At 35.4% G+C, this 15,756-nt stretch overlaps 1 protein-coding gene across 5 annotated transcripts in view; it reads right to left on the bottom strand.

Moving 5' to 3' along the window:
• The window catches only part of MBD5 (methyl-CpG binding domain protein 5), a 264,810-nt gene that overhangs the window by 46,668 nt on the left and 202,386 nt on the right, over positions 1-15,756 (bottom strand). For all 5 annotated transcript variants that reach the window (XM_062186379.1, XM_062186390.1, XM_062186370.1 and 2 more), the window contains 3 exons: positions 13,381-13,483; positions 12,180-12,360; positions 4,943-7,078 (listed from right to left, as the gene is read on the bottom strand). In XM_062186379.1, coding sequence (XP_062042363.1) covers positions 4,943-7,078; positions 12,180-12,360; positions 13,381-13,483 — 2,420 coding nt within the window. The remainder of the gene's footprint in view (positions 1-4,942; positions 7,079-12,179; positions 12,361-13,380; positions 13,484-15,756) is intronic.

Genomic DNA, 15,756 nt, shown 5'->3' with positions numbered 1-15,756 from the left:
TGTAACCCTGATATTAAAAGACCTTCTTAAACAGCAAGACATTGTCTGTAGTAAAAATATCTTACAGCAAAGAAGAAATGGCTCATTTTGCAAAATTTTTGAAAAGACATAGATTGTTATCATACAGTCCTGAATTCAATATAGCTTTGTTGTTTGGTTAGAAAACAAGAACAAAGGGCAGCTTTTAACCTATATATCTTATGTTTCAGATAGGCTATATGATTTAGGCATTTAAAACTTTGGGGGGAAGTTTTTCTAAAAGCAACTGTTATTTTTTTCAGTCAAAACCTTCAACAGGCTTCTGCCTTTTTTTCCAGTCTACTTCAGCGTATATAAGACTAGATTATTTCTATATAATCTCCCCATATTTTGAGAGAACTTACATAGTACAATCCACCATTGAGCATTTTCACCCTGTAATCTTTCCACACATGTAGTCTCAAATTGAAATTAGAGCACGACAACTCCCTTTATTTTCTTTACTTGCAAATTCTGAGGATAAACAAACACATAGAACAAAAAACTCCTAAACTCATTACTTTGTAGTCTTTTACCAAAAAGTGTTCTTTCGTGAACTATTTCATTGTCTTATACCTACCATTTCAATGGCTGTCCTGAGTTTCAACCAAAGGTATTTTGTGCTGAAAGAAAACACTTTCTCTTGTAGAGCTAAAAAAATAGTTTTATATTTATATATATAAATACTCATGAACATATACTTATTTGTAGGTTTATTTATATTCTTGTTAGTCAATGTATATCTTTAAGAGTTAAGGCAAATAAATGTTTAAATTATTTTCTCTTCTGGCACAAACCCAACCTCTGCCCTCTCAGATGATGATATTTTCATTTGTTCAGAAGAGTTAATTAAATGTTTTCATTAGGAAAAAAGACTATAAAAAGCATTTTAAAGTGAAAAAACTATATTATAATCGATGATTATCATATTAAAAGGAGGTAGGGTTTTTATTAAGTATGTTAGCAGAATAATCTAAATCTTTTTTTCTTTGAAAACTGTGAAAAACTACAAGGCCACGGGATGGATGGGTTTTGAGAATATTGATGGGGCTGAGTTCTCAGTACTGGACTTAGTTACTGGCACAGGTGTTTTTGCTATACAGTAAGCAGGTGTGCAGTAGTCAGATGCCCCACAAGGCATCTGCCTTTTGAAATATGCCAGTCAAGGGCACTTGATTTTGTATTCCTCTCTAAACCAGAAAACCACAAGGCATGTGCTGGAACTACTTACACACTGAAGGTTATCACTCTGAAAACTGAAAGTTGCTTGAAATATAAACTACTGAAGGAGTTCCAGAACATATCTGCATTTGAGTGTTTTGAGTGAGAACCTGGAATTCTGGGGTTTGGCTGCCAGATCCACCAGAGCTTTGGTTTACACTTTGAGGAATGTCATCAACTATCCTACTGGTCAGATTCTAAATCTGTTATTATTAAATTTTACTTGCAACTTGATATTCAAAGAGCTAATAGAAACCTATAAACTTTACAAGACAAAGTATTTAGAATCTTTAGTAGAAAGGCGATATGAAAATACGTTAAAAACAATAGGGCCCTATATATTTTTAAGTTTCAGAAAAATTTTCTAAGTATTTCATATTTTTATCTGATTTTGATTTTATCTGCTTCCAATTTCCATACCTAAGTTGTTCATTTTCAATGTGTTCCACAGAATTCACGTATACATCCCCAAATTAATATATGAGTTGAGATAGAAAAATTCTCTCTAAAACAAGTTTTGAAAATATGTTATTTAATTAAGCCTTTTCAGAGCAGGTTATTTCTTGTCTTAATGCAGTGTTTTTGAATTATTGCTTAGGAGTAGCAAAAGGCACTGGATTGAGCAGCAAGTTGCCTGAGTTGTGTCTACAATTACCAGAGTAGGCCTGGACCATGTTACCAGTGGGTCTCTTTCACCCTCACCATCCTATCTCTCATTCTTGCACTGGCAAGACTAGAAAATCTGCAGTCATCTCTTTCAAAAGTGTTTTGACATGTCTTCTACCAGGAGACCCATTCTTATCTGAGTGAGGTGATAATTCCTTAAAAGAAAGATTTACAAATGCAATTCACAAATAATGAGTGGTTCTCTTGATATTCTGGACATTTCAATTGCACTGCAACAAACATTCTAATCATTATATGCTATAAAATCAGAGTCCAAAGGGGGAAGGCAAAACAACTGACTTTTGTCTAAAAGTACATCAGAAGTTTACAAATGTGACTTTAAACATGGATTAATGTGCTTTAATTTATTATCTATTGAGCAATTTAAAAGATTTAGAAAGGGTAAGCAATACTTCTCAGGATTTTCAATTAGCAATGTTTCAGATGCAGAACTTAATGCAACTGGGAAGAAAAATGGATTTCAGAATCAGATGAGCCTAAGTTTAGATTCTAAGTCAATTATGGATGATCCTAGATAATTATTCAAGTTCTCCAAGGCTCAATTTCCTCATCAGTGTAACGGAGACAAGAATACCTTAAGCTCTGGAAAACTGCCAGAGTGCAAATAATTTAGGCAAATCCCTTGACACATAATAAGTAGTCAGTGATAGCAATAAGCAACATTTTAAGAATAAAACGTGTTTTTCTTTCAATGTCTTACTGGTACACTAAGAATACCAAATAAAATTCTTATATGGAAAGCCATGACTGTCATCTACTGTTTTATTCTGAATTCCTGTTCTCCAGCACTCAATGATTATCTGATGGATGAATAAATGTCAGTGTAAATAGATATTTAGTCTGGGGAATTAGTACACTCAATTGACACAGTTCACTATATAGCAAAGAGAAACATGACATTAGAGACCTCTTCAATATTTGCTTCATGAAAAGAGTAACATTAATTAATCAGTCCATTTTTATAACCAGCTGCAAATCAGACCTATGCATGTTAATTAGCATTTAATTTTAATAAGTTTAATATTTTAAAAATTCTTACTGACCTAGATTTTTATTAAGTATACACTTCCTGTTAGCACACACATAATTGGTCACATCCCTATCATTACTAGACATTTATTCTTGCCCCTTTTAGCTATTTATATGCTAATGCATTTTAAATATTAATAAATTTTAACCTATGTGCTCTGACACCTCCAGTACCAGCAATCCAGGTCATATGTTTTACAGAGATACATGGAACAAGAAAATAAATGACCAAGACTAGATGAAATAAGTCTAAACTTGAAAATCAGAATATAAATAAATGTTGGTCTCTTCCATTATAGATGAATTGAAGTATATCATTATACTAAAATTCATACACTTTGCTCCTATGAACTTAGACCTGCAATGAAATAAACTGAGGTAAAGGGTATCATAATTATATAATATAAGGAGACTAAGAATGTCTCATCAAGATGACTGAAAATATACTCAATGAGTATGGTGTATTTTTAAATAGTTATAGGCGTTTTGTAACTTTAATGTGTGAAATGCATAAAATTAAATTTTTATTTGTGTCTAATTATTAAAAAAAAAGGAATGTGAATCAATGAAAACTTGGAAGTCCCTCTGATAAGCATCCTGCTAAACACACAAAAAATAAAGTTTTTTAAGATCCCTTAAACTAAAATTATCAAGAAGGCACTAAGCATTTCAAATATCTTCTAAACCTTATATTCTTTTTTAACAAAAGAGGTCACTGAACAGTTCATTAAATACTAGCATCAAAACATAAAATGTAACACAAATTGTGAAGGATGGTATAGGTATAAGTTGGCAACATTAGGAAAGAAAACTCTTGATTTTACTATCAGTAATAGACATGTAGGTTATAATGCTTTCCCAGAACAATGGTATAATACAATCTACACAAATCTACACAACAGCTTATTAGTAGAAGCCTCAGCAGTTTTCTCATTTCCAGTAGCAATCTGGGTTTTAAAGCCTGCTGTTTTCATAGATGCATAATAAGATCTCTACAATCATCTTTTATTTCCTCCCTGTCATTTCCCACAAATCTGGAATCATTAGTGTTGAGTTCTGAGTATTTTTCCTAATGTTTTCAAGGTCATACTTCTTACAACTCAATGAATTTACCTCTTCATGTTTCTGTACAGTTTTTGACAACAATTTCTGAGGACTCTTGCACAAAACATAGTTCTTTCTCTAATGTGTCTAGTTTTAAAATAAATTTGTCTTGGGTGAAGAGATATAATAAATTTGGGTTCAAATCCTTAAGGTCAATGGTAAAAATAATGATTTTGTTCTAGAAGAAAATTGTAAAACAATTTCAAGATCAAAAATTCTAGAAATCAGGTTGACAAGCCTTTTTTTATTAGAAAACTTAAATTATTACCTTTTTTTTTTAAAAAAGGAGTAGCCAATAACCATTTTTGAATTTTCTCAGACAAATAATAATAAAGTATAGCAAACTAGGATAAAAGAACACATTAGAAAGACAGTTTTCTACTTCATACAACTTCTAGTTACCTTTTCCTATCCATTTACCTATTTCTGTTCAGCAGCAAGAAAAAATATCCATTTATTTTTGCTTTTTTTTTGGGTTTTCCAAGATGAGCTTCATTTACCTGAATACAAACAAAAGCTAGGGGAAACGGCTTTAATATTGTCATAGACCAAGGTCATGTCTCATGAGCCAGGAAACCCTGCTTTCTATGGCTTCTTTTGCAGTCTAGAGACCAATGAATACACAACCAACTGAAAGTCGAACAATATTCAAAATGACATAGATTGACAACAAATAATGGAAGCGCTGAATTCCCTTAGCTGTTATTCTTTCCAAAGACAAAACCCTAGCATTCTGTAAATAAAATTATAAATACTAAAGAAACAGAGAATTTCACAAAGGGGAAAGGATCATTTCTCATCATAATAAATATTTTGGTACAAATTTTAAAAAAACGTAGAAAAGTTTAGTACCTTTGGGTACTTTTTTCTAATAAAACCATACCTGCTTCAGAACTTGTTTGATTATAGCTGCTAACAATGCTGTTTGGTATCACTGGAGTGGAGGACGTTGAAATTCTTGACTGAGGTGGATTGGGATGTAATGAATTTCCTAAAGCCATGCCCGACTGACTGAGCATCCCACAGTTCCCGCTAGCCTGAATCTGATTTATTAAACCTGCAAGATGGTGGTTAGGGACTGGACTGTTACTGTGAACAAAGTTAGTGTTTGCATTGTGGCAGTGCATGGTTTCCCCTCTTAAAGGTATGTTCTGTGTCAGTGAATTCTGAAGAACACTGGAGTTCATATTGGGATCTGGAAAATGCAGCTGGTTAGCAGAGCAAGGCAAAGCAGTATTTGAGCCCCCACAACCCGGGGTACTATTGCTACTCAAGTGAGAGCTTTGACAACTCATAGACTGTAGTAACTGAGACATTGAACTGATGGGAAATGAACCCTGACCCTGCTTCCTTAGCAAGTCGGGTGCAGGTTTAGGAACTGCAGAACTATCCATTTGAGACTGTCTGAGCAAACTCAACACTGTGGTAGGTGGCTGTTTTCTTTTCCGTAATGAGTCTTTTTGCTGAGACATCAGCTTATCTCTTAGTGCTGCTCGACCACTTTGCCCTTCACCTGTTGGGAGAAGCATGTTGGCAGTAGGAGGGAACATGGTGTTTAAAGTGCTATGTCCTTCAGTGTTGCCACTGCCGGCAACAGCTCCAGAATTGCTACTGCTGCTACTGTTGTTACCAGCAAGTTTGTTTTGATTTGCTAGCTGTGCTTTGGCTGCTGCTGAGAGTAAACTACTTGCTGGAAAGGAGGCAGCATTGTGCTGGTTCAAGATCTGATTTAAAGGCATTCCCAGCAAACCAGGCTGACTCTTTACAGAACCACTTCCGGCAGATGCAGTAGGAAAAGCTGCACTGCTTGGGGTGTTTAGTACATTACTCATTCCAGCAATTAATGGGTTAGGGATATCCTTGTACTGATGATGTCCATCGGACTTGGTAGAAGGGCTTGATGGCATTGATGGCCTTGGGGACCCTATTGTTGACCTTGGTGACCTGGGTGGAACCTTAATACCACTACAAGTGGCCTGGGGTCCTACAGGTGGCATCATGAAATTTCCATGATCTGATGATGTGGAAGATGAGCGTGATCTTTGGGGCGATGCCTCAATCCTTCCAATTCCAGTCCCCATCATGTGCACTGGGGATGTCACTGGAGAAGGGGACAGGGAGGTTGAAGCTGAATGCTGAACTCTTTGTACATGACTCCCGTGATTCATGTGGCCAGGTTTTACAGTTGGCAAAGGGAGATTACTTGGCAAAGGAACAACAGCAGGAGGCATGCTTACATTCATCACAGGTACCTGAGAGTGGACATTTGAATGGAAACTGGTTGGATTAATGATAACAGGGTTCTGATTCACTGGTTTACTAGGAATCGGGTCAAGAATGCCAAGTGGATCTTTCTCAGATGTTAATGGCTTTTTCTGAAGAGCACAAGAAGGTGGAGGTGGGGGGGGTGGGCCTTGGGGTGGTTTGTGGTGGAACATTGCTCGCGGTATTTCCATATTAGTCGAAAAATTACACATTGGTTTTTTCATTACTGGACTCTTTGTAGTCAAGGTTGGGGAAAGAGGTATATTAGTCCTTCCAGCCATTGCACAGGATGACTGTACAGGAGAACCGTGTAGCATTACTGAAGGTGGAGAAAGAGGAGTCCTATTCAGGTGAATGGGACTAGAATTGGGAGCTCCATGGAAACCAGGATTATTTCTCGTGAAAACATCAGGGCTTCCAAGCGGGTCAGTCCTTGGAGAGATTGAGCCATCTCCATATATCTGGGAACCTGATGATGCAGGGCTGGGCAGGCCTCCATGGCTGCCACGGAATGGAGATTTCTGTCCGTGTTCACTGCTGCCCAATCTCTGCCGGGGGTAGACAGGGTGGAGTTCTTGTTGCTGGCTTCCAGGCAGTTCTTGTACATATAACCTTCCCATGGCATTCGATGATCCAATCATTAACTTGAAAGGATTCTTACATTCTGGCATTACAGAATTTGTAATCCCTTCGTGAGACTTATTTCTCACTGATCTTGGAGTTGCTGCCCGTGAAGGTACTACTGGAGTTGCATCTGATGTGAAAGAAAAAACAAAAATCTGTTAATAGTCTTCTTTTGTGTTGGGGGAGAGAAGGAGAGAAGGAGATTGGGAAGACAGAGGGAGGAAGAACATCTGAAACAGAAATTTGAAAATAAAAGCTGTGATTCTATGCTATTAAAATTTTGCATTCTATATTGATGAATATTATTCTCCCTTAGTTGAACAAAGGTTCTTAGAAATTGCTCATTTTTCTTGTTTACCTGTTGAGAGAGCATAGGCATCTAAATCAAGACATAGTGAGTTAACCATTTAATAGCACTTAGAATATGAAAAATCAAGATTGACAGCTCAGATGGAAATGGTGATGTTACTACCTTGTTGGATTTGGGAATTTTAAGAACTGTTACAACAGAAAATCATAGTCTCTGTGGCACAATATATTTTTGGGTGCTTTACATGAATTGCTATTTCTACAATTTGTAACTCTATAAATGTTACCTCATTGAAACCCTCTCAGGCAAATACAAGTAATCTTTCCTTATCCCAACATTTTCACTTCAGTTTGCTCTCACTATGACAGTAAGACTTAATTTTTGTGAATTAAGTTAATGGAACTCCAAAACTTTTATAGTGGGAGTGGTAACAGAAACAAATGTAGTGATAATGCAATCATGCATAGCTTCACATCATGTCTGCAACACTGTAATTTATTTTCTCCTAATTAGTCATTATTGTGAAAACAACCTTAGTCAACCAACTTAGATAAAAGACTGCAATTCTTTTATTAGGACAGAATTCTCATGTAAAATTTAGTCAGAGTGTAAAACCTTCAATACTGGATTCCAATTGAGTATTCTCTTTTTACATGAGTGTATTTTGTCCTGTCTGGTTTTATGGAATCCCTTCAGTTCTTCTGGAGATCAGACAGAATATAGGCAACAAAAGCAAGCTGGCTCATCATACAGAATTTTCACTCTATCATGTCAGAACTCTTGGTTTCAGTTTTTTTTTTTTTTTAAACCCCTACAGATATTTAACTCTTTTATAAAGTTGTGCCTTCTTGGAGATGGCAAATAAAATTCACTTCAGATTAGAAGTACTAGCTATTGGTATTGATTGTTTAGAGAGCTGTGAGGAAAAAGATGCTGAGCTCTAGGTGGACTCCATGAGAAGATGCTAATGAGCCCATCATTACCAGGAGATGATAGTAGTACCATTCACACTATATATTTGCACCATTCATACTATATACTTTGTGTAACTATTTTATAACATATTTGCAAGTATGCAACAGGATTTATTTATTTTTTTTTTTGACAGGCAGAGTGGACAGTGAGAGAGAGAGATAGAGAGAAAGGTCTTTTCCGTTGGTTCATCCCCCAATGGCGCACTGATCCGAAGCCAGAAGCCAGGTGCTTCTAACAGGATTCATTTGTAATCAGAGGTATGCTTACTTACATGAATAAATATACATTTAAGATAAACTTCTATCTGCTAGACAGTATACTGGTCAAATAATAACAGTTTCTAAGGTAGTCGTTTTCACTAGCTAGGGAGTATTGAAGGAGTAAGAGAATGCAATGAATATTATGTGTTCGTGGGAAACACAGACTCTAATTCTAGCATGGTAGAGGTTCTTTGACAGAGTGATTTCTGGATATACTAAATGAAAAGTTCAGAACTCAAGATGTAAGAGAATACAGCAGATAAACTCAACTGAAGCTTATTTTTTAAAGAGAGATTTTTGAGGACTGTACTTAAAGAAGTAATACACAAAAAACATGCAGGACACTGTGTATGGCATATACTGAGAGCATAGTTACACCCATGAGCATCACTGGAATTATCACAGGATTGACTGTGCTCTTTAGTGACAAAATCATCTACCGGTATTTTTTTCTTGGGTATCGATGTATTTATATGGTTATCTACAACTCAGTGATTAAAAATTAGACATTAGGGGGACAGCATTGTGACGTAGAGGTAAAGCTGCTGCCTGGGACGCTGGCATCCCATATGGGTGTTCACATCCTGGCTGCTCTACTTCTGATCCAGCTCCCTGCTAATGTGCCTGGGAAATTAGTGCAGGGTGGTCCAAATACTTGGGCCTCTGCACCCACGTGGGAGACCCAGAAGAGCTCCTGGCTCCTGGATTTGGCCTGGCTCAGCCTTAGCTGTTGTGGCTATTTCGGGAGTGAACCAGTGGATGGAAGATCGATCTCTCTCTCTTCCTCTTTCTCCCCCCCCCCCCATCTCTCTTAACTGTGCCTTTCAAATAAATAAAATAAATCTAATAAAAAGACATTAGCATTTTTATGTTCAACTAACAATTTAGACACTAGAAAGGACTTCTTCCATACCTGGAAGAAAATAATAGACTACTGAATAAACAAACAAAAGTCAGGCTGATGTTATGTTACATTAGGAGTTAAGTATACAAGAGTTTGCAAGTGTAAATGCTACACATTTATGCTTTTGTGTATATTCAAGAAGACGTTTCAAAAGCACACACAGAAATAAAATAAGTGTTTATGATTTAAAGGAAGAGGCATGGAAACTACTATGTGAGGCTTCTGAATTTTAACTATTCCAGTCTCAACTTTATAACACAGAATTAGGAAATGGAATTAAATGCTATGTATGTAGCTAGTAAAATAATCATTATTAATCCAATAAACTATCATTTTAAAGGGAATGGAAACATATGCATTACTACCTGTACTAGTTAAATGTTTACATTTAATTTTTGTAATTAAACTTGTATGTATACACAGGGAAAAGGACCTACATCTAGATTCTTCTAGAGATTTTAGAAAGGCAACAAGAGATGATGAGCATTGTGGATCAGCAGGATAATCCACCATCTGCAGTGATAGCATCCTAAACGGGCACCTGTTCAAGTCTTGGCTGCTTTACTTCTGAGCCAGCCTCCTGCTAATGCACCTGGAGAAGCAGTGGAAAATGGTCCAAATGCTTGGGCCACTGCACCTGTGTGGGAGACAGGGCCGGAGTTCTAGGCTCCTGGCTTGGGCCTGACTCAGCCATGGCTGTTGTGGCCATTTGGGGGTGAACCAACAGATGTTGAGATCTCCATTCTCTTTCTCTAACTCTGCCTTTCAAATAAATAAATAAATAAATAAATTCTTTAAAGAAAAAAGAAGAAGCAACAAGGCATATTTTGCAGACACAAGTGAAACTCTTTGATGTTATGTTATATGAGAATAGCAGCAGATTAGATTTTGTAGAGACACAGATGCAAGATAATATGGAAAAATGGAAGCATAGCTCTATCAAGGTGGTAGAATAATGGTAATTTTAAAATAATTTATCACTTTAACTGAAAAAAATATACCTCACTAGAAGAAAAAAGTTTCCTAGAAGATTTTTTTTTCTTACATACCTTAGTGGAGCAAATTTTTCAGATTATTCCTGTTAAAGTTTAAAGGTTAGAGAGTTACTGGAAAGGAGCTCTATGTTGGCAACTCCAAATCTGTCTCTGCCTGCCATTCTCCCAGGAGTTCTAAGTTTGAATCTTCAATCACCTCTATTACCTGAATGATGTGGGAGCTGTTCTTCTTTCCATCCACAGCTCTCAACAATTTGGCCCTAATTTATCTCCACAGGTTTAATTTTCCACTGAAGTCAGATTGGTTTCCACATAATCCTTAATTATTCTACATAAATTCCAGTGGAGAATTTTCCTATTCTCCTCATTTGTCTGCATCCTGTTGTTTTCCAAGGCTGGTCCAAATCTGCCTTCTGCCAGAAAGGCTTCTCTGCTTGTTGCAGGTTTCACTCATCATCCCTATTTTTTAGATTTCTGCAGACTAGTATCACTGTCCTCCTACACAAATGCTTTGATGCTTAGACCCATTGTATTCTGATTATTATTTAAGTATCAAATTTATATTTATTAAGTAGTATTTTGGAGAGCTTCCATTTTCTAGCCCTTCCAAAAAAGGAGTTCTTCTGTCTCAAAGTATACTTCCACATAGTATACTTTAATCATAAAGGACAAAAGGTAACTTAACACTGGAAAACTCAGGTGGATACAAGCTTATCCAAGTAAACAATGTATCCAAGTGTGATAAAATGACTTCATGCGGCTCCTGAAGAGGACACATCAACACCAGTGTAAAATGTGTTTAATCCAGGCATAAGGATGGGGGAAAATCCAGCAGATCAACATTTAGGAACATCCTACAAAGCTGGCTTGAGCTCTTTAAAAGAAACTTCAATGTCATGAAAGATAGAAAAACATGGAGAAATTGATATAAAAACAACTAAATGCAGTGCACAACTTCTGATTGCATACTAGAGTTAAAAAGCCTGAATTTTAAAAAAGCTAGAGGACACATTCTAGGATAGGCACGGGGATTGAAATATAGACTGCATATAAGTAATAATATAGTATCTGTCAAATTTCCTGAATGTGGTGAGGTTGTGGTTATGTAAGAGAATGTCCATGCATACCAAATTACTTAGGGGTGAATTGTCAAAATATCTCTAACTTATGAAAAAAAATGTTAATTGGCCAATCTAGGTGAAGGGTATACAGATACTCCATGAAGTATTCTTGTGATTTTTCTGCAGCTTTGAAAATTTTATAAAAAAGAAAACTTGTGTGTGCATGTGTATGTGTGGCTCTGGGGAGAGGTACAGAATAAAAAATTCCCACCAAGATTTCTCTCTAGTAGGTGTTCAATGAATAAAGAGCTATTAAATGGCTCAAAGAATAAGAACTGCTAGTTCCTGAGAACACTGCTAAGTTGGCTTTGGGGACCTGATACCACACATTCTGTTTCAGCCCTAGAAAAGAGACTACATTTGTTTCCTAAAAACCTATGACAATTTTTCTTTTGTTAGCATACCTCTACACACCTTCACAGCATTTGTACGTGCTAATTAGTGTTTATTCTGATAACTAGATGATCTGGATGGGAAATAACCTCATGACAATTTTTCAGAGCTAATTTGTTATTTGTAGTAAAATGATAGAAGATTCAGATCCTTTAAAGCATTGTGCATGTTTGAAAAGTGGAATGGGAAAAAGCTTGGCAAAGGGATTGGTAGCGATTCCTAGAAGAGCAGAGTGGGGAGGAGGATTCCTAAATCCTGCACCATGTTACATACTTGTTCCTCCTCCGGGACTTGTGAGCACCAGAGAAGGATGTGGGGCTTCCATGCTTTTATGAAGTGTGGCCACTGCAATGATTTTTCTTTTATGTATGCATAGCTTTGTGACATCTTCATCTGCCTTAACATCTTCAGCAGTTCTCTGTTTCACAGCAGCTCCAGGATCAAAATTAAACACCTGGAAAAAGCACAGCCTTTGTTTAGAATATGAGAACATTTAACAAAAAGATTCTCTTGTTTAAAAAGAAAAAAAGTTGTGCATCAACTAAGCCATAAATTTCAATAAAACTTTCTCAAGTTTTTAAATGTATGAAATGTAACTTTATTTAACTTAATAAATACTTTTGCTGAACTCATGGGTTTTTGTGGCAAAGTTACATAATGAAAATTATCCTAATTCTAAGATAGCCAATATAAATATATGGAGAGGTATATTATCTGGTAATGTTCCCAATTTTAGATACCTCCTGATGTTAAAACAGCACAAAAACAAATGAGGTACAATTAAAAAAAAAAAAAGCAATAACATTTCTACATGCTTTTTCTTTGGTTTCATTTTATAACTATGTTTATATTACCTTTTCACTGATTTGAAAAAATCTAGTACTCTATTTAAAAGTAAACTTTACTTATTTATAAATCTTTTTTTTTAGAATGCAGTGACATAGAAATAAAAAAGGAAAACAATGTCTATTAATCTTTAGTTTTTCAATTAGCATTATGGTAGCGATTTAGAGACTAATGATCTATTTCTGTAGCAAATAATAGTTTAGAATTTTAAATGATTTTCTATGAGGGCTCAGGTTTGTGATTTTAGGATTATTTGTGGCAGATTTACCAACACCAGTGCTTACATTAACACTGAGAATTTGAGTGGTTATAGTAGTAAAAGAAAATATGCTCTATTAAATGCTGAGCATAATATAGCTCTAACAAAAAGGTACAATGGTAGTTTTAATGAAATATTCAATATGAATATAAGTTTATCACCTCTGAAAATGATTCTTGGATTTAACTATTTTCCACATCTTTAAGCATTCAAAAATGCACATGAAAGAGGTTTAATTAGATAAAGAATATGATGCATATGTGATTGGAGAAGTAATATAAAAATGAAATGCTAAATGAGAGAAGTCAATATATAAAATACTTAAAAATTAAAAAAAAAACTGCTGTAGCTCTATTGTGAAATGGTTACCTTGGGAAGAATAAGAGGACATTCCAAGCCACACTTGCATGTTCCATCAGTAAGCAGGTATGTTTTAACCTGCTCCAAGCAAGATAACAAAGACCCACTGGGACTGTAAAATAGTTTAAAAAAACATCAGGAAATAATTTTGACTGCACATATTATATGAAAAAGGCATAATTTATAGTCTTACTGTCCTTCACAGGATAATATTTTCCCTCTAGGGAAGAGTGCTTTCTTTGTCAATATTATGTTAGCTACTTAATTATAGCCTTTCACACTATCACTCTTTCTTGTGAACCAAAATATTTCTCAGGAAACTACAGATCTCCATAGAAAATTAAACAAAAGTATTTTGAAAACCAAAGGTGGAGTAAACATGTGAAAAATGCTATTCTTAAGAAAGGACAGAAGCTTGGCAAGATAAGAACAGGGAACAAGAAAAACTACATAAAAGTAATCACTGTCATTTTAAACCAAAAGATCTACTTTTGAAGCTCTTTAGGGAGAAGTGGAAATTTAGGAACACTTTGGGGTTCAACTCAGAAAGTTGGCAAGTCTATAAAAGCTGGTGCTAACAATTATTTCCCTATTTATCTTGGAGTCTAAAACCAAGTTGTCCCTATGTAAAAGCAAGTTTCTCTTTTTTCCTCCTCACTGTGTTCCTTTGAAGATAGATCAGTGTGGTCTAATTTAAAATATACAGAAAAGCCAAATAGTACAAAGGAGAGAGGAATCAGGCAGAGCTGACCTAAGATGGGGAACTTCTGAGGAAACAGGGTTTTAGGAGGCAGAGAGGTGATTTACATGTCTTTGGGCTAGTATTTGGGTAGGTGTTTTGATGTCACCACTCTTCAGATCATAAAAGTCAGTATGATATGTGAACACTGGTCAATTTCAATTCCACAGCTGAGTTACTAGTTGAGATGGCACCATTACTCTTTTGTTTTTACATACAGTGGGAGTTAGTTTAAAATGAGTAATTTGCATTTTAGGATTTCTATTTTTATTTTTACAACTTAAGTGCATATTATGCTTTGAAATTATTATATAGTTTTCACTTGAGATTATGTTTTACTTATGATTATTTACCAAACCTTCACTTAAGTCTTCTGGTCGAATATATCCAGAAACAGCACTCTCCATTTCATATAACAAGCACTAAGCTACTAGACATAGACCATTCTGCCTCTACAAAAACACAGGTAGTAGTAGTTTTGTATGTATAAATGAACTGTATTTTGTTTATGGGCAGTTATACAAATGACTTATGCATGTAAAAAATCTAAATGAAAATCTTCAACTTGGGCCAAATTATTTACTTTGCCATTTTCTTTGTTGCAAAGAATAATAATTTACATGTTTCAGACTGGAGTTTCACCACGGCATGTAGGGGCAACACGTTGCTTCTAGAAGTCTGGTAATTCAAATCAATAGTCACCAAAAGTTATCTTACTAATTTTTCACATGAAGAACTCATGAATTTGGTGAACAGAAACTGTGCAACATTTTACTTAAGAATGTATATGATAAATCCTTAGAGGAATTTGACTGCAACTCAAACCTAAAGACAAAAATTCGTAATCCCATTACAGTACTCTACTCAAAAATGCCTTCTCTTCAGTTGTAGCTCTTTAATTAACTTTCGGGAGCATTAATTAATGTAAAGAATAGTTTACAAGTCTTATGCATCAAGTTTAGAAGACTGGAAGCAGGTGGAAAATTTAATGTGTAGCTTCAATGCCACCAGGAGGGAAGAGCAGCTGGAGATTAACCTAAAAATTACAATCGAACTGTATGTTGAGACAGGAGCTACAGATGGAAGGCTAGCTTCCTATATATGTTTAAGTAGTAATATAACCAGTTATGTATAAACAAATCAAACCGTGCTGCTTTTAATTTAATTTGTAAATGTTTTATCTTATCTGAGAGAGTTAGTACACAGATTTGGATTTGGAGAACTCATGGTAACAGGGTTATCAGTTAGGGAATTCTAGTCAGATGTGGAAAATCATGAACAAGATAACTGACAGATTCTTAGACCTTAACTTGGTTTTTGATTCCCAGATTTAATTTGGATTTTGCCCTCAGCAATCTAAAAAACTGATTTATCTTTCATAGGATGGAGATGAAGTAAAAAAAAGCATCAAGATTTTAGAATCATTGCTCAATGCTGAATATCCATTTGCTGTTTACCAATTTGAACAACTATAAATACAAATAAATGACACTGGTATCTTGTTCTATTATAACAAAATATTTCTGTCTTTGTTAACACTGTTGGCAATAGGATTGCTTTGAGAAAGTTATCCGGAGAGCCACATTCTCTGCTTTCTTAGCCCTTCTTCTCAATTAACAATAGAGCACCTCTTTAATACTGCAGAA

This window comes from Lepus europaeus, chromosome 1 (assembly GCF_033115175.1).
Source record: "Lepus europaeus isolate LE1 chromosome 1, mLepTim1.pri, whole genome shotgun sequence".
Classification (NCBI taxonomy): domain Eukaryota; kingdom Metazoa; phylum Chordata; class Mammalia; order Lagomorpha; family Leporidae; genus Lepus; species Lepus europaeus.
Note: the sequence above shows the minus strand (reverse complement) of the source record. Positions and strands in the feature narration are given on the sequence as shown.